At 36.6% G+C, this 18,462-nt stretch overlaps 1 protein-coding gene across 17 annotated transcripts in view; it reads right to left on the bottom strand.

The window, feature by feature from the left end:
- The window catches only part of PHF21A (PHD finger protein 21A), a 190,697-nt gene that overhangs the window by 138,632 nt on the left and 33,603 nt on the right, over nucleotides 1-18,462 (bottom strand). For 9 of the 17 annotated variants that reach the window (XM_040495324.1, XM_040495323.1, XM_040495325.1 and 6 more), the window contains 3 exons: nucleotides 17,935-18,078; nucleotides 12,776-12,808; nucleotides 10,390-10,476 (listed from right to left, as the gene is read on the bottom strand). In XM_040495324.1, the coding sequence (XP_040351258.1) occupies nucleotides 10,390-10,476; nucleotides 12,776-12,808; nucleotides 17,935-17,988 (174 nt within the window). In that variant the 5' untranslated portion in view covers nucleotides 17,989-18,078. The remainder of the gene's footprint in view (nucleotides 1-10,389; nucleotides 10,477-12,775; nucleotides 12,809-17,934; nucleotides 18,079-18,462) is intronic. The other 8 variants (XM_040495329.1, XM_040495336.1, XM_040495331.1 and 5 more) reach the window with 1 other exon arrangement.

The raw sequence follows: 18,462 nt of genomic DNA, 5'->3' as shown, positions 1-18,462 counted from the left end.
TTATTGAATACTCTTAAAACATTCAGGTAGGAAACTATTGAGCATATTTTTTCTCAAAGACAGGAAGTTGAACTATTTGAATGGGAAATCTTTTAATGGTAAAATGCATTAGCCATTACAGGCCATCACACTAGGCCATCACATCACAGGCCACCTTACTAGACTACTAGCTTCTTGAAAGCATAATGATTTAATACATTCCAAAACAACTGCTACGTATCTACCACGCTAGCCTTGAGGGGTACAAATATGAGCAGGACACATTCTCTCTCCTCAAGGAGCTTACAAATAATTACAACACAGTGCACTGGGTACAAATAAGAGAGGTGGACACAAACGCCATGAGTACACAGAAGAGGGGTATCTGGCTTTGCCTGGAGAGTGGCAAGAAGTCAAGGAAAACTTTCTAGAGGATCTTTGCTTACACTGTGTCTTCAAAGGATAAGGAATTTACCCAGTAAAGGGGAAAGAGAATTCCGGCTGTAGAGAATAGCATACGTAAAGGCGTAGAGAACTGAGTAAGCCCAGTAAATATAGGTGACACCCGGAATTTCTGGAGTATATAAAGCAGGAAAGGATACAAGAGAATCAATCAAGAATGAGCTGCTAAAGGCATCACCGCTAATGAGCTTGAACATCTTATAGGTGATAGCCAATCACAGAGAAGTAACACTGCAAGATTTTTTTTTTTTTAAATCTTAATTCCAGGGTAGTTAACATAGTGTTACATTAGTTTCATGTATACAATACAGTGATTCAACAGTTCCATATATTACTCAGTGCTCATCAAAGGGGACTCTTAATCCCCTTTACCTATTTCACCCATTACTCTACCCACCTCACGTATGATAACCATCTGTTCTCTATAGTTAAGAGTCTGTTTAGGGGCGCCTGGGTGGCTCGGTTGGTTGAGTGTCCGACTTCCGCTCAGGTCATGATTTCACGGTCCATGAGTTCAAGCCCCGCGTCGGGCTCTGTGCCGACAGCTCAGAGCCTGGAGTCTGTTTCAGATTCTGTGTCTCCCTCTCTCTCTGCCCCTCCCCTGTTCATGCTCTGTCTCTCTCTGTCTCAAAAATAAATAAACGTTAAAAAAAATTTTTTTTTAAATAAGAAAAAGAGTCTGTTTATTGGTTGGTCTTGTTTTGTTGTTGTTTTTTTTTCCTTTGTCTCGTTTCTTAAATTCCACATATGAGTAAAATCATATGGTATTTGCCTTTCTCTGACTGGCTTATTTCACTTAGCATTATACTCTCTAGGTCCATCCATGTTGTTGCAAATGCCAAGATTTTGTTCTTTTTTATGGCTGAGTAACATCCCACTGTATGCTTAAACCACATCTTTATCCATTCATGTATCAACCACATATTTATCCATTCACCTATCGGTGGACACTTGGGCTGCTTCCATGATTTGGCTACTGTAAATAATGCTGTAGTAAACACAGGGGTGCATATATCTTTGAATTATTGTTTTCATATTTTGGGGTAAATAGTAGTGAGATTACTGGATCATAGGGTCATCCTATTTTTAATTTTTTAAGGAACCTCGATACGGTCTTCCACAGTGGCTGCACCACTTCGCATTCCCACCAACAGTGCACCAGGGTTCTTTTTTCTCCACAACCTCACCAACATTTGTAGTTTCTTGAGTTTTTGATTTTAGACATTTTGACAGATGGGAGGTGCTATCTCACTGTGGTTTTGATTTGCTTTTCCCTGATGAGTGATGTTGAGCATCTTCTCATGTGTCTGTTGGTCACCTGGATGTCTTCTTTGGAGAAACGTCTGTTCGTGTCTTCTGTCCATTTTCTAATTGGATTATTTGGTTTTTTGGTGCTGAGTTTTATAAGTTGTTTATGTGTTTCAGATACTAACCTTTATCGGATATGTTATTTGCAAGATTTTCATTCTTTGTACCCTCCGTGGACCTGGTACCATGCTTTTCGCTATAGAAAAGTCACAATGAATGTGTGCAGAATAAACAGAAGAGTCAGAATCTTAGAATGATAGAGATTCTAAGATTTTGTTTGAAAAAAACAAAACAAACAAAAAAAAAACACAGATCCTAGGGAGAAGGGAATAAATTGAAAGGAATAGAATATTTAAAAGCACAAATTAATTTCCTAATATAGAATAATGAAGTCAGAATTATGCTGACAAAGGCTGTTAAATAAGCATTTGTTGTGCACAACATCCTACCAGTCAAAAGTTAGCTTAATATTCTTCAAAGAGTCAAAGTAAAGAGTCCCTAAATACAGGGTTTGGGAAAAGTTCCACAAGCTTGGACTTTGACCAGACTTTCACTGCTTGAGGCAAATGCTCTTTGATAATTAAGAGATGAGCAAAGAAGGGGGAAAATACAATAGATTCTAGTAGTTTAGTGTCAAGTTTAATGTAACATCTGATGACAAGCATTAAGAATTTCAAATTTATTTATTTGTAGATGTTTATTTTATCTTTGAGAGAGAGTGAGCTAGAGGAGGGGAGGGGCAGAGAGAGAGACAGAGGATCTGAAGTGGACTCTGAGCTACCAGCAGAGAGCCCCATGCAATGCGGGGCTTGAACTCACAAAAGGTGAGATCATGACCTGACATGAAGTTGGAGGCTTAAACCGACTGAGCCACCCAGGCACCCCTCAAATTGAATTTAAAAAGTCATTCCAGGGGCACCTGGGTGCCTCAGTCAGTTAAGCGTCTGACTTCGGCTCAGGTCACGATCTCACGGTTTGTGGGTTTGAGCCCTGTGTTGGGCTCTGTGCTGACAGCTCAGAACCTGGAGCCTGCTTTGAATTCTGCCTCTCTCTCTCTCTCTCTCTATCTCTCTCTCTCTCTGCCCCTCCCCCACTCACACTCTGTCTCTGTCTCTCAAAAATGAATAAACATTTAAAAAAAATTGTTTTGAGTCATTCTAGGGGCACCTGCGTGGCTCAGTCAGTTGTGCATCTGACTCTTGATTTCAGCTTAAGTCACAATCTCGTGGTTTGTGATATCAAGCCCCACACTGGGCTCCACACTGACAGCACAGAGATTTTCCCTCTTGGGAAAATCCCTCTGCTTGGGATTTTCCCTCTTCTCTGCCTCTGCCCCTACCCTGCTCATGTGCTGTCTTTCTCAAAATAAATAAATAAACTTAAAAAAAAAAAAAAGTCATTCCATTTGCCAGCATCAAAAATAAATGATTAAACGAACTGAGAAGATTGCCCTAACCTACTAAGAGAAGCAGACTGCTGCATTTGGTAGAAATCACCAACTTACTTATTTCCTCCATCACACTGAGGTAAAATGTTCTATAATAACATGGCACGCATTATTAAAATATGAATAACTTCATCAAGCTTCTCTATCTTAAAGAGATAATCATATCTTGATTAGTTAGGTACAATCCTGGCAACAGTGACAACTGTACTCCAAGATGAAGGTTTTAAAAAACAACAGGGAGAAGAAGCTGATGTCCTATGTACACAAGAGGCAGGAAACTCAACAAACAACTGGACCAATGGTTTCCCATAAATAATTGTGCAGGAGGGATGAACTTGACTAAACCCTAGGGAACTCCTAAGCTTTGGACAAAGATGAGGTCAGATTCCCATCATAATTCAAGGATCTCTACTCTAAGAAAATAACAACTCTAGATTTTAATGTGATATGCCACTAGTTTGATTATGAATGAGAACAGGTAACATTCTACGGTCACTGGCATCAGAGGCTGGAGGTAGTCATGTATCAGGTTACCATTATTAGACAACAAGAACCAATTTACCTACTTGACTCCAAGGCAATGACACGTAAAGGCAATGTAACTATTGTGCGTAACGTCCTTTTTGAAAAAACATTTGATAAGGGTCCACAGAGTACTTTAAGAATATAATTAACTCAATAAAACTAAACAAAGAATACCTACAGTGATCTGGATTCTAGTCTTGAATCAGATACTGATTAATTATATATATAATCATAGCTAAGTCACAGTCCATGTCTCAGTTTATGTATTACACTGATGTGCTTACTTCTGACTGTATTAAATGTTCTAAGTCCTTAAAAAAAAGTAGTACCTGAAAACAAAAGGAGTACTTGACATATAAGGGTAAAGGTGTTCCATATGAGATGAAGTTAACCGCCATGACTAAAGCTAACAATTTCCATTTAAACAGAACTTACCTCCAAAAACATTCAGTACATTCAAAAGATATACATGTTCATTAATTCCTAAAAGGCACTATCCAAGCATTCCATAAATAAGGAAGGAGACATATTAAATTACTAACGCAAAATCTATCAAAATAGTCTGTTACAGAATCAGGAATAGAATCAAACTCCCAGTTTCACCTCCCCCCCCCCCACCACAGTCCATTGTTCAAATCACCTACTTAGCTTAAATTATGTTGCTCTATGCATCAGAAACATAATTAGTTATGACAGGAACAGAAACTTCTCTCCCAAAGGCTTCAGAATCCATTTTAGTAAAACATGTTCAAATTTAAAATGAGAATGGTTTCATAAATGGTAACTATTTATTAAACTCAGAAAAGTATTTCATCTTGTATTAGGTTAAGCAATCTGTATGGAATAGAGACTATAATTTTTAAACACAGAAGCAGAAAAACAATCCAGTAGCAAAGACCAAAGACTATAAAGGTGTCTACCTCTTTAAAAAGGAACAAGAAAAATAGGAGAAAGGGTAAAAGAAAAATAAATCCTAAAACTACAATGTTTGTAAGGAATACTATGGAATATCTATACCACGGACAAATGGCTTGAAAAACACACCTCCAGAGAAGTATCAGATACCTATTACTCCATCCTCCTAGCAATATGTTTTCTCCCCCTACAGGGTATCTCCTGGGAAAAATGAGGTACTCTCATATATGCTGTTAATCTGACACAACATTTTTTGGAGGCTATCTGGAAATAAGTAGTAAAAGTCTGTTGTTGTTTTTAAATATACTAAACTTCTTTTATACTAACTTTGACCAACTACGGTAGATGGACTATTGTTCTCAATTCTTTATATTCGTACAAAATTATACATCCACACCCTCTGTCATGAAGCTTTCCAGGACTTGGCCACATGATTTGTTTTGGCTAATGAGATGTCAACAGTCTTGAGGCCAGGAGAGGCTTAAAATGTATTTTGGTAGTTTGGCCTGCTTCTTGTATTCGGTGATAAACCATGAAATGGGACGCTCCAGGTGGCTGCCACCCCTTTGTGGTAGGCCTCAGAATGAACACATATAGAACAGATCTAACCCAACCTGCAGCCTGGAGGGAGGGCCAGCCAACCCACAAACTGAAGTAGATGTGTCCAGCCAAGCTCAGCCTAGATCAGGGATACCCCATGTGATATACAGACCCAGTGTGTTGTAAGCCGCTCAAAAAAACACTGGTTTGTTATGCAGAACTATTACAGCAATAGCTGACAAATACACCCAGTAACCTCACACCTAAGAATTTATCCTAAAAGCAGTCAGAGAGAAACAGATTCACACACAAGTGTGTCAATCACAGCAATATTTACAATAGCAAAAAACCTGGAAACATCCTATCATCAAATATTAGAGGAGTAACTACATTATAATCTAGCTAGACCACTAAATATTTGAACCCATAAAAATAATGTTAAAAAAACACTCAAAAATGTAAAATGCTCATAAAACTTTCAGTTTAAAAGGCATAAAAAGCAAGACTATTTTTTTTTTTTTTGAGAAAGAGAGAGGGGCAGAGGAAGAGGGAGAGAGAATCTTAAGCAGGCTCCCACAAATTCTGCTTAAGATTCTCTCTCTCCCTCTTCCTCTGTCCCTCTCCCCCACTGACATGCTCTCTCAAAAAAAAAGTTTTTTTAAATAAAAAATTAAAATTAAAAAATTATCTAAAAATAGAGAAAAAGATAAAGTGGATAAAATAATTCACTGAAGAAATACAAATGCTTTTCTGTACTAAATATTATTTTATGCTAAATATTATACAAAATACTATACTCAGAATAAAGAGGTAAATAAGACAAACATGTTCCCTAAAACGGTTTCTTTTTTTTTTTTAATTATTTTTAAGTTTATTTACTTATTGAGAGAGAGAGCGCGCGCACGAGCAGAGGAGGGGCAGAGAGAGAGAGGAGAGAGTGAGAATCCCAAGCAGGCTCTGCGCTGACAGCAGTGAGCCCAATGCAAGGATTGAACTCACGTGAGATCATGACCTGAGCCGAAGTTGGACACTTAACCAACTGAGGCACCCAGGCGCCCCTGTTCCTTAAAACCTCTCGAAACTAACAGTCTATTGAAGAAGATCTATATTAAAAAAAAATTATTATACATGTGTAGTTACAAATGGTGATAAGCTACTGTGACAGAAATATTGTTTCTTTCCCCCGTCTTACTCAGTACCAGAGTCCCTGAATTTTATCTGCCTATGGCCGCCTGGAATAGACTACGCTTTCCAGCCTTCCTTGCTCCTAGCAGGGCCCGCATGACTAAGCTCTGACCAATGGGATCTAATTGGAAGTGGTATATACAACTTCCAGTAAGCATCCTTAAAAATAAAGGGCTTGCTTTTTGTTGTTTTTCCCCCTTCTCACCAGATGGAGCTGATATTTTGGACTATGATGTGGAAGCTTCATGCTGAGAGTGGCAGAGCAACAGAATAGGAGGAGCCTGGGTTCCCTGACACTGTGGAACCACTATCATCGGTCCTCGTACACCTACAGGGCTTTTACATAAGAGAGAAAGAAAATTCTACCTTGTTTAAGCCATTTTCATTTTTAGTTTTCAGTCATTCACAGCTGAACCTAATCCTAACTGGCACAGCTATGAAAGAAAAATGAAGGGTTCAATAAGAGATTATAATAGAAACAGTTGATTTTGACAGAAGGAAGGCGTCTAAGGGACAGGTCCTCTGAAGCAGTAACATTTAAGCTGTGACCTAACACTCGGCCAGGAGAGCACCAGGTGAAGAGAGGTTGGGTAACAAACTGTTCAAGGCAGGGGAAATCAAAGACGCAACTTCTATGACTTAAGCCTGAGTCACCACAGGGACAAGCAACAAATTTGGGGATGTTAAGACTGCTTCTGCAGTGAAACAGAATAAAAGCAGAGTAAGGAGTAAAGGAGCTAGATGGAGGGACTCCAATATCAGAACCTCTATTCTGACAAGCAAAAGACCGACCGCACGTCGTGCCAAACTGAGGAGGGAGGGGTGCCGAATGAGAATGAACTCTGTTAAAGAAATTAATAGTTGCTTCCACACTTCAGTATTACTAGTGTTTGAAATAGCTGGATTCTCTGATTAGAGTGGTTCATATACCATGAGGAGAATGTCATTAGGTATTTAAATGCTAACTCTCCCTGAAACAGACAAAAGTTTGGTGTTAAAATTTTTTAAAATAATGTTTCTTGTCTATTTCTGGTTATAAAAAGAAAACATATTCATTGTGGAGAATAAAGCAAATATACTAAGACTATAAAGAAAAAATAAACTACCCGTAAATTCATCACCTCCCAACGTTTCATGACACTGTTTTCCACGTATTCACATGCCTCCATACATATATATACACATACAACACACTAAAAACCAGGACTGTAATGCACAGGAAGCTGATGTGTTTTTCACTTGCTTTATCACGAGCACTCTCTGGATCATTAACATATTCTTGAAACCATGACTTTTAATGGTTCCATAACATATAATTTGTTTAGCCAATCAAGTCAGGAGATTTCCTGAGTTAAAACTATCAACCGCAAATTAAAGCCCTGCGGGTCAAGGGGCTGACTTCAAAATCTGCAATGGAGAGTTTATTCAGAAATCTCAAGTTGCAGTTTGAAAACAATGGAACTTTCTCACCAAGAACTCAATGAAGTTCACTGAGTTTTAGTCATGAGAGATGCTCACTAAAAAGCATACTTTCCCAAATGGAGCATAACATTTCACAATTAGTCTTGAGGAGGAAACTGAAAAATTACCAAAGATTGAGGAAGCAATAACAAATAAGAACTAGTAAGTGCCCACCGTAAGAATTAATGACTATCTGCAATGGTTTGTTTTTTTTTTAATACAGCAAAAAAAAAAAAAAAAAAAAAAAAAAAAGAATGTATGCATCTATTTCTTGTGTAAATTAAGTTTTCTAGTGGATATAGAAAAAAATGACTGCAGAGAAGTGCATGCAGATAAAAAAATAAGAACAAATAATGACAAAGGATTAATAGTAGTTAATTCTGGAATATAGCACTCTTTGAACTTTGCTATATTTAGCATTTCTCTCACAACCAAAAAAAATTAATATTAAATTAAAATAGTTGTTATGTGAGTAAGGTAATTCAGATTTTAGTTATTAAAGTAAAAGGCAAATCAGTGTTTTGCCAGAGGCTTAAGTAGATCTTTTAAGAAGGAAAAGAAAAATGCTAGGCATTCAACATCAGGCATCTGCTGTAAAATAAAACTATTTTAAACTAATTATCAATGTTTTGTGTCGGAAATAAGTCTGAAGAAGGACCAGCTTTTGAACTTTATTGCTGTGCTTCCTTCAAGAACTAGCTTACCTAAAAATGTTATGTTTTCTGTTCTATCAAAAAGGTTGTTTTAAGAGTTAAGCAAATTTTTAAAAATTGCCAAGATTGCATTTTAGCTTCTGACTCTGTTCTCTTTACTTTTATACCTAAGATTTTCCTGATGCCAGGCCCATTTTTTACGATTATAATTTCTAAAACTCAAACTTCGTTCAGATGACAGAGTCTGCCACTTGACGAAATGTCTTACTGAACATAAACATAAATGGTTGCAATTTTCTATTAAGTGAGGCCCCTAGTATGAAAAAGAAATTAAAGAATAAAAAGATACAAAAATAAACCAAATCTTTACATCAATTCTGACAAACAATAATTTCAAATAAATACAATTTTTCAATTGCCCCATTTTCCCCAAATGTAGCCTTAGGTTGTCTTAACTTTGTGACAACATCCCCCACTCCCTACTCCACTAATCAGTTCTCACCTTCTTTCCCTGCTGGAACACGTGCATTTTTCAGCAAAAGTGAGTCATTCATTGGCATCTTGTCAAACTAACCCTGAAACTATAAGGCGGCTCAGTGCTAACAGAATTCCAAAGCTAGAACACTTTCACTAACACACATCATTTTGACTTTAGAGAACTGAATCGCTTTCAGAGCCAAATACATACTAACGAACTCTGTTTATATTTTTTCCTTACAAATTGTTCTCTACCATGCTACCTCCTCCCAATTTTAGCTTGGCAATTCCCTAATCTAAAATACCTCCTGTCTCTGGAGAAGACAAGATGGGGAAACGCAGAAGCAGAAGAACAGGAGTGGGGAGAAAAAAAGCCATCGTTCACGCAGCCTGGATAAAGATTCTATTCTGAACCATTAGTGACTCGTATCTGTTCCACATAGTTCTCAAAATTTCTTTCGCCCCTTAGAACACACAATACAAACGCAATCAGAAATCTCCAAGAGTAAATTACTCTTATTACTATTATTTCACGAAATAAAAGTTTAAAAAACCACACAAAAATCAATTATTGAGAACTATTCAGTCAAAAATCTTCAGTAACATGTCACTAGCAGGAACTATCGATTGCAAATCACCTCATCCTTTTGGTTCACACACAGTCACCTACTCCAAGACAGAAAACTGCTCCTTTTCACCAGAGGGAGGGTGGTGGAGAAGGAATAAGAACACAAACGCTTTGTCGGAACACCACAGACCTTTACTTAGAGCTCTATCAATTGTCACACTCCACCTGGTGGCAGGAGCTGCCTGAATTGGTGAAGGAGAGGTCATTACACAAGAAATCCCAAAGAACACTTTCCAGATGTCCTGGGGAAAAAAAGCAAGATGCTCTTCTCTTGCTTTTTATATAAATAAATCTAACAAGGTTCCGCCGAAGTTTTTTTACATAATAGGTCACTATCTAATAAAGAAGAATATAAAGGTATGATGATAATGAGAATAGGAGACCTACAATTAGAGTAATTTATTTACAACCATTTTCTCCACAGTAAGTTAAATGTCATTTCAAGCCTTTAAAACGGGTTAACAAGACACATCCAGTAACTACAAGATTCTCTATCACATACTCCCACTAACTTTCTTTACCTCTTTCCCCTATGGGTAAGCTATAGAGTTTAATTAACACAGTTAACAGCAGCCTGCACATTGCTTTTAGATATTTGCCAGTAACATATACCCATGGGATACTCTAGACGCTGATTTCAACCAAAAATAAAAATAGATAAACAGAGCTCAAACAAAATTAAAACTGAGTCTGGCTGCCCACACTTATTTTCACACATGAGGAAAAATAGCAGTTCTCCTAGAAGCCTCGAGCAGACATATCTTTAGAACACAATGTTAAAAATATGCCCCCCCTCCTTTTTCCCCTACCTGTTTCTCACTCAAAGCTGTGATTTTGGCTTGGAGTTCATGAAGCTGTTTCTTTAAATCAGCATTCTGATTGGAAAGAAAAAATATCTGTGAGAAAGATATTTCATTTGTTAACAGAATAGTAGCAAGAAGACTTATGCACACTGTATTACAAATGAAGAAGCAATCTTAAGCATTTAGCCAATCAACTTTGCCATGCATTAAACTGCAGTCATACCACCACCGAAATCCTAATGGACAAATCCTAAACGTAGCTCCTAGCACTGGAACAGGGGCAGTTTCTTTGCAATTGTTTCAAACTACAAGAAGTTTTATACTTTAGCATCTTGCACAGTAATAGTACTCCTTTCTATTGAAATATTGTTATTCTTTATAGAAAGTATCAGTTGACCAAAAACCTAAAGCTTCGCTAATCAGACAAAAGCAGGAAAATGGAAGTTGTAAGTATGCATACACCGCATGCTTAACGGTATTATCAATAAAGATAAGAGTTTTTCCTCCACTTGCCCTCTCTCTTATTTCATAGAGCACATTTGTTATTTTAGCCTAGGTTTGAAAAGCTGTCAGTGCTGCACCTGCCTTAACACTACATCATTCAAATTAACACACTGACTACAAGGGTATTTTCTCAGTTCTAAAATTCTAGGAATCAAAAAGGAATACTATTTTAGATGAGATACACACTACACATGCTTGCTTTCTATTCAAGTGGGGGAAAAAAATCCAAAATTAAAATTTTCAAATGCTTCATGTAGAAGGACAGCCTACTAACAGACTAAATATCACTCCAATAAAAGACTAATTTTTCTTCATTGTTTTGTACACTTTCTTTCAATTCACCCCTGCTTGGTCTTCTGCCAGGGTCAGGGCATACATCCTCCCCCCCTTATGTTTACTCTATGTTGTCTTTTTTATAAGTGTATTTCATATAAAGCTTCTCTAACGAGATCACTCATAAGATTGTTCAACAACTTTCTGCCCCCCTCAGATTCTGAGTTAAGACTGCTCTGTTACAGGACCACCAGCTATATCAGAAATGCTAATATTTTCTAATAATATTTCAGTTGCTGACAATGTAAGTTACCATATTAAATATAAAAGAGACTATTTATCTAAGGTCTACTGCCTCTTGATTCTCTACATCTAATTTAAATTTTTATATACTTTAAAAAATAAATAAAGATGGAAAAGCTTCTCAAAGAAGTTGGACTGTCAAACAGGAGTTAAGTATGGGCTATCAACGCTAGCTCTCAAAGCCAATGGATTATGTTAAAACACGACAGGCCACCGGCTGTTAAATTTTTGTAGAAATGGATATATTTCCCACTTCCAAAAATCAATGTTTCAGTACCATTCTTCAACCAAAAACTTATTTTCTTAATTTTACAATAAGGCATATATGGTATGTTTAACAAGTTAAAAATATCTACATATATATATAGATATATTTACATATATATATAATGGATCTAAGTGTTCTGTAAACAGATTATGGGTAAACAAATCCTGAGGGTCTGATACTCTCCAAACTTATGACCCACTAACAACGGCTGCAAAGGAGACACTTCCTGAACAATAAATATAATCATCAAAGACAAGATAACTTTTTTATTTTAAAGTAGGCTTCACACCCATCACAGAGCCCAACATGGGGCTTGAACTCTTGACCCTGAGATCAAGACCTGAGCTGAGATCAAGACCTAAGGAGAGATCAAGAGTTGGGTGCTTAACCAACTGAGCCACTCGGGCACCCTAAAGACCAGATAACATTTGAGGAAGATTTCTCTTCAGGGACAGAGAATAAAATGCCTAAGTCAAAAACTCCTATGAGAATTTAGAAAGAAGGTAAGATCTGCTGGATTGTTACATAAGGTACTTTTAAAACCCTCTTTAAGGGCTCTTTCAAAGATAAAAAATTTTTTTAAGATTTTTAAAAATTATTCTGAACTTATTTAGCCATAGAGTTAAGTATTTAAGTGTTCTGTACTATAAACTATGACAAGATGAGAATGGTTCTGGACCATATACAATAATTCGGAGACTACAGAAAGCCTCATAAACTCTGAATCTAAATAAGTATGCTTATGGAAATAGAATTTAAGCTACATGAAGAGTATTAACTCTCAATTTTTCTCCCAAATACTCAAAGCAATTAATATAAAGTGATGATGAAACAAAGATGAAATGATAATAGCTACACTATAATAGAATGACTGGATTTTTCTCAACCCTTATGACATGAAAACCAATATGCTAAAAATAATTGCTGTCAGAGATGAGATAGTTTTTAAAACTTAAGTGCTGGTCTGTATTTTAGTATGTTATGGTTACTTTATTTTAAATTATTTTAATTTAAAAATTAAAAAAAATAAAAGTAGTATTTTACCTGTGGATCCTGCTTCATTTGAGCAACCAGTTTCTGGTGATAAAGAGAGAAAAAGAGCCATTAGTCTTCCATATTAACCCACTATGGCTAATCAGACTTGGCCCCCAAAATCTAAAGTTTTAAGTCCACACAAAAAAATGAAAAACATGCAATCAGAATAGACCAAAAGCGTCTATGATCCATATAAAAGGTTAATGAGATACTCTTCCTCGTATATAGTATTAATATATTATGTTATATTAACATATTATATTGCTATATATTAATAACATATTAATATATTATATTATACATATATAAAACTACCACTTTGAAATGAAAACCTCCTGCTTTTAACAAAACTGGAGATGTAGTGGGGGATGGGGGCTTTAAAAAAGCAATTTAAGCAAGCTGGATGTTCCAAAAGCCAAACACCCCTTTAAAATGTTGTCATTGTTTAGAGTCCCAAAAGGCCTGGAAAGAAGCTGCTTCCATAACAAAACAGGCCTGTTTGTATACAGCAAAGTACAGATTTGGCAAGTCTGTTGGTTTGGTTCTTAACCACAAAAGGAGCCTAGTGTCAGATTCGACTTTGCCACTATCCTCTGGGGATGGGGGTGGGGGGGGGGTGTACTAAGTGGAGCAGTGATGCTCAGTATTTATTTAAAAGTAAGGAAGTGAAGGAACAAGACAAAACTGTACCTACCTGGGTTCCTCTGGAAAGGAGAGTGCTACCAGAATACTTAACGAGAAAGACCTTTACTTAGGAAAGCAGAAGTCCAAATAAATGAAAAGGAAAGAAAAATGGATGTCTGTTGACCTAACCCAACCTCTAAAAGCATCACTGCCCAAAGGTAACAATACCCGGGGAGAGAAGAATTTGAAGGATAAAAAAATACCAGGCTGATTCCTAAAAGTATCTGGGAATAAGCTGTTCCCTAAGTGAATTTTTCATGTAACTAAAAAATCTGTCCCTCTCTTTGAGTGACAAGGTACTTTTACATTTGTTAGTCATAAAATATTTCTAAAATATGTACTTAATCTGCCTTCTTAAATAGAAACAAAAGTCAGCTTTTATTGATACAGGCATGATTATATCAATTAGTATACTATTCCATAAACAACACAATAGGTCCTTACAATAAAGGCCCCTCACTGCTATGATTTAAGGAGTTCCCTCCCAGGTCTGCATTTTAGTTTTTTAGTCTACTTTTTTTTTTTTTTTTAAAGTAGGCTCCACTCCCAACCTGGGGCTTGGACTCACAACCCTGAGATCAAGAGTTGTATGCTCTACTGACTGAGCCAGCCAGGCACCCCTTTCAGTCTACTCTGTAATGCCAAGGAGTTAGCTAGCAAATCTTGCTAATATTATTATGTCTCCTCCAAGAGCCCTTGAACCCCAACTCAAATTTGCTACTTATGATCTGCTGTGTGATATGCTCAATGAACTAATTCTAAGATGATCGAATAGGTTGTAATAGCTTAAGAAATGCCCCTTGAGTAAAATGTATACTCTCTCGTGAGTGACTTCTAATATTTACTGTAGACGGTCAAGAGTCTTAATTCAGGTACTAAGATACATTCGGGATAGCCGAGGTTGGCAACAGAAGGTATATGTTACTATATTCTACTTCATATGTGACAGGAGTAACTCTTCTACATCCTGGCCTTAATCTACAAAACAGTAATAACACACATTCTAAGAGTTCAGTGAAACTGAAACATGCCTTATACATACACATTTTTGCCAGTGCAGCCTCAAGGGTAGCCACACTCTTCAATGAAAAAGGTCCTTGGTTTTGTTTTTTTTTTTTACCTTAATTACTAGAGAGTTGGCTACTACACGAAAGTTGCCTTTTTAAAGCCAAAAAAAGGTTTTCTTCCATGACACTGGAACTTAAAAACCGACTGATAACCACATTAAGCCCTCATTCTTGGAGGAAATAAATAAACCAATTTTTCTATCTATAAGTAGTCAAGCTGCATTTGAGATAATCAGAGGCAGGTCAGGACAAGCTGGGCAACTTAACTAGACCATCCAAATCCCTAGTGACTTTAAGCTGACACCGTGTTATCAACATTAAGCTACTTTCTTTTGCAAGAATGCAGCAATTTTTATGAGAACATACTTTATGCCAAAGGTGGGCATAAACTACAGCCCATAGGCAAATTCTGCCTACCACCTGTTTTTATAAATAAAGTTTATTGGGACACTGCAGTCTGTACAGCAGCAGAGTAGTGACAGAGACCATAAATGACTCGCAAAGTATAAAAAATTTTACTATGTGGCCCTTTACAGAAAAAGTTTGCTAACCTCTGCTTTATACCAATCTCCGTTTCATGTAAAGTAAATACTCCAAAAGTTCAAATACGGCTTCTATCAAATCTGTATGAGAATAATCAAAAGGCAATTTCTCAAAAGAGATGAGATGCCCATCACAAACCATTATGATTTAAACATTTACTCCACATCAACCATGTGTACATTGCTAGTTTCTTAGCCATCTCCCGGTCCATAAAGAACAAAAACATACGTCTACCACAGCAATATTTTCCTAACATGTGTCTATCCAGTAAACTCCGTTTCAGCCCTAATTCCATCCCGTACTGGAAATACAAAAGGGGTGGCTTTTGCTCCGGCATTTAGTCAAATATATGACCTGGCTCTGGCCTCAGCCTAATAGCCAGTGCCTACTTTGATGACATTTCTGGCATTCCTGAACTCGTCATGATCAGTGATCATGGAGCTTAACACATGCCCAACCAGAATAACAACATCAGATTTACAAACAAGACAGGTCACTTGTATTTACTGTGAATACTTAATTTTTTCCCAAAATAATATTCCAAATGTAATTACAGTGAAAATGTTTTGTAAGTATACAAGTTAAAAATATTAGCCATCAACATATAAATGATTATTATTGTACAAACAAAATATGTAATAATTAAGGATGACTATAAAAGCTCTGATTTATGCTAAAAAATAGTTAAATATAAGGGGAAATAGGCGATGTAAATATTAGGACACTGGGATAACTTTCAGAAGAATATTATATATATCCCTTTTGGGCCAACAAATTAAATTAGATTTTAAAACAAAAAACATTAAATTTTTTCATAATTGTAATTTTCATAAAATGCTATGCTTGAATGGAAAATATAAAACAAAATAATATGTAATTTTTTAATTAATGTTTATTTTTTTTGAGAGAGAGAGACAGAGCACAAGTCGGGGGGGGGGGGGCAGGGAGAGAGGAAGACACAGAATCCGAAACAGGATCCAGGTTCCAAGTTGTCAGCACACAGCCTGACATGTGGCTTGAACCCATGAACCGTGAGATCATGACCTGAGCCAAAGTAGGATGCTTAACCAACTGAGCCACGGAGGCACCCCCCAGGTGCCCCAATAATATTTAAGAATTCTCATTTTTAGTAATTTAGTTCAATTTGTTTCTTGAGAGGAGGAATATCTCCTGAAATCATGTACAACTTTATTAAATATCTGTGATCCATACAAATTTCAGATTGATTATTGTTCTCCAGAAATTTCCTCTGTGCTGATGTAAGCTGTGAACAAATTGTGAATTTAACTGTTGTCATTTTCCATTCAGCCAAATGAAGTATTCCACACACCTCTTGGTTAAAATACTTACAACCTGGGAAAAAGACAAACTTATTTTTATAAACAGATTTTTATTCCCAATTACTAACAGAAGCAAGGCCAAATGAAATAAAATGTGCATAACTTATTATATACTAAATTTCTTACAATTACCATAAAACAAAACACTCTTCACACAGAAAAGCCCACCTGTACACAGCAAACTGTAAGACTACTGCTGAGCAAGAGTTTAACAGATCCAAAGCAGCAGCAGGGATTCTGAACACACAGAGACTTTGTGTGTGTGTGTGTGTGTGTGTGTGTGTGTGTGTGTGTGTGTGTGTATGCCTTTGAAGCTTTCCTGTAAACTCTCATCCACCTTAATCTAAGCAACGTGCAAATTTAGTAGTTATCAAACCCCCTAGGTGTGTTACCAACAATTTCAGAAGTTAACCTTAAACTATTCAGGTAAAACAAGAGAAACTATACCTAGGAAAAACACCTTTAGAAAATTAGTCCCTTTCTCCTTTCTACTCCCATGCCCCAAACATTCAAAAGTAGTCAATTCATTATCATTTACCACTTTTAATTGTGTGTGTGTGTGTGTGTATGCATTTATCTTGAACCTAGGACCACATTCAGCTAATGTCTAGAAAAGGGATATAGACAGTGATATTCTGCTTACAAAAATAAATGTTAATGAGGCTGTTATTTAAGGATAGCTTTATGTCTGGGTTACAGTTATATTAAATAAGATGTATATACATATAACATATATTATACATATTTAATATTTTTATTGATATTATATAAAAGTAATTATTAATGTAATTTTACTTATATACTTTTAAGATTTGTTTAGCCTATGTATACCTGAGGTAAATTGTAAGAATTGTGAAATTTGAAATTTAAACATGGGATGTTTTGTTTACTAGAGATTGGAATCAAGGTATAAAGCTGAGTTATGCATAAAAACTTTGGTATAAATGACAGTCAAACATGTCTCATTACTTAAAACATACAAGTCAAGGCACATGAACAAAGTCTTCAGATGAACCAAAACACAGGATAAAAATAGCTTTTTTTTTTTTTTTTAACACCTTTGGCACATAAAAAAAACATGCCGTTGTTTTCTCTAGAAAGGAAGCCAGGAATATTTTATTAACGTTCTTTTTTCTTTTTAATTTGTTTTGCAAATGTTTATTTATTTTTGAGAGAGACAGAGACAGAGGTGGAAGGGCAAAGAGAAAGGAAGACACAGAATCCAAAGCAGGCCCCAGGCTGCAAGCTGTGAGCACAGAGCCCGACGCAGAGCTTGAACTCATGAACCATGAGATCATGACCTGAACCGAAGTCAGATGCTTAACTGACTGAGCCCCCCACGTTCCCCTAAAGTAAAGTTCTTAAAAGTATTATCAGTGAGTTTGTTACACAGTGATAGAAAGCCAACGACATGGCTCTTGGACAACTGTCTGAAATACTGTTAAAAACTCCTGAAATTCAGAGATGGGCCAGTTTACTAATCTTAGCCATTACTTAATAACACAACATGGGAGAAGCCAATAATGGAACATACCTGGTGAACCTGAATTTCCACTTTAAGAGCCTCCTGTAGAGTCTGCAACTCCATCCTCCACCTTCTCCACTTTCTCTTATGTCTGCTAAGTCTACAGTTTCTTCAGCCTCCGTTTAAAATAACAAACTCCTCTTCTCACTGCAGCTGTAGAGATCACAAGATGTTTTTGGTAACAAAAGAAATATTCATATTAAATAAGTTATATTAGTTGAAAATTATGTGATGTTCTAACACAGGGCATGACACTTCCTAAACAGATTTCTTCCCAAAATGAATAGTTTTATACTGAACTAGTATCAAAACGTTCTGGATCTTATTCTTTGAACATTCCTCTACAGAACACTTCAAATAAGTAAGAAATGGGGGGAAAAGTGCGTACTCTGGTCATGAAGGCATCTAAGCATGCTGAGATGCTCAGCACTGTGGTACATACACATTCTGAGGATACAGAGCTGAACAAGACCACTTCTGCCCCAGATGAGCTGGGAACCTAGAGGGCGAGACTACAACCACCCAGGACACACAGTC

Source organism: Herpailurus yagouaroundi, unplaced genomic scaffold (assembly GCF_014898765.1).
Source record: "Herpailurus yagouaroundi ecotype Mexico unplaced genomic scaffold, PumYag 187, whole genome shotgun sequence".
NCBI lineage: Eukaryota > Metazoa > Chordata > Mammalia > Carnivora > Felidae > Herpailurus > Herpailurus yagouaroundi.
The sequence above is the reverse complement of the archived record's forward strand: the minus strand, read 5'-3'. Positions and strand labels throughout refer to the sequence as shown.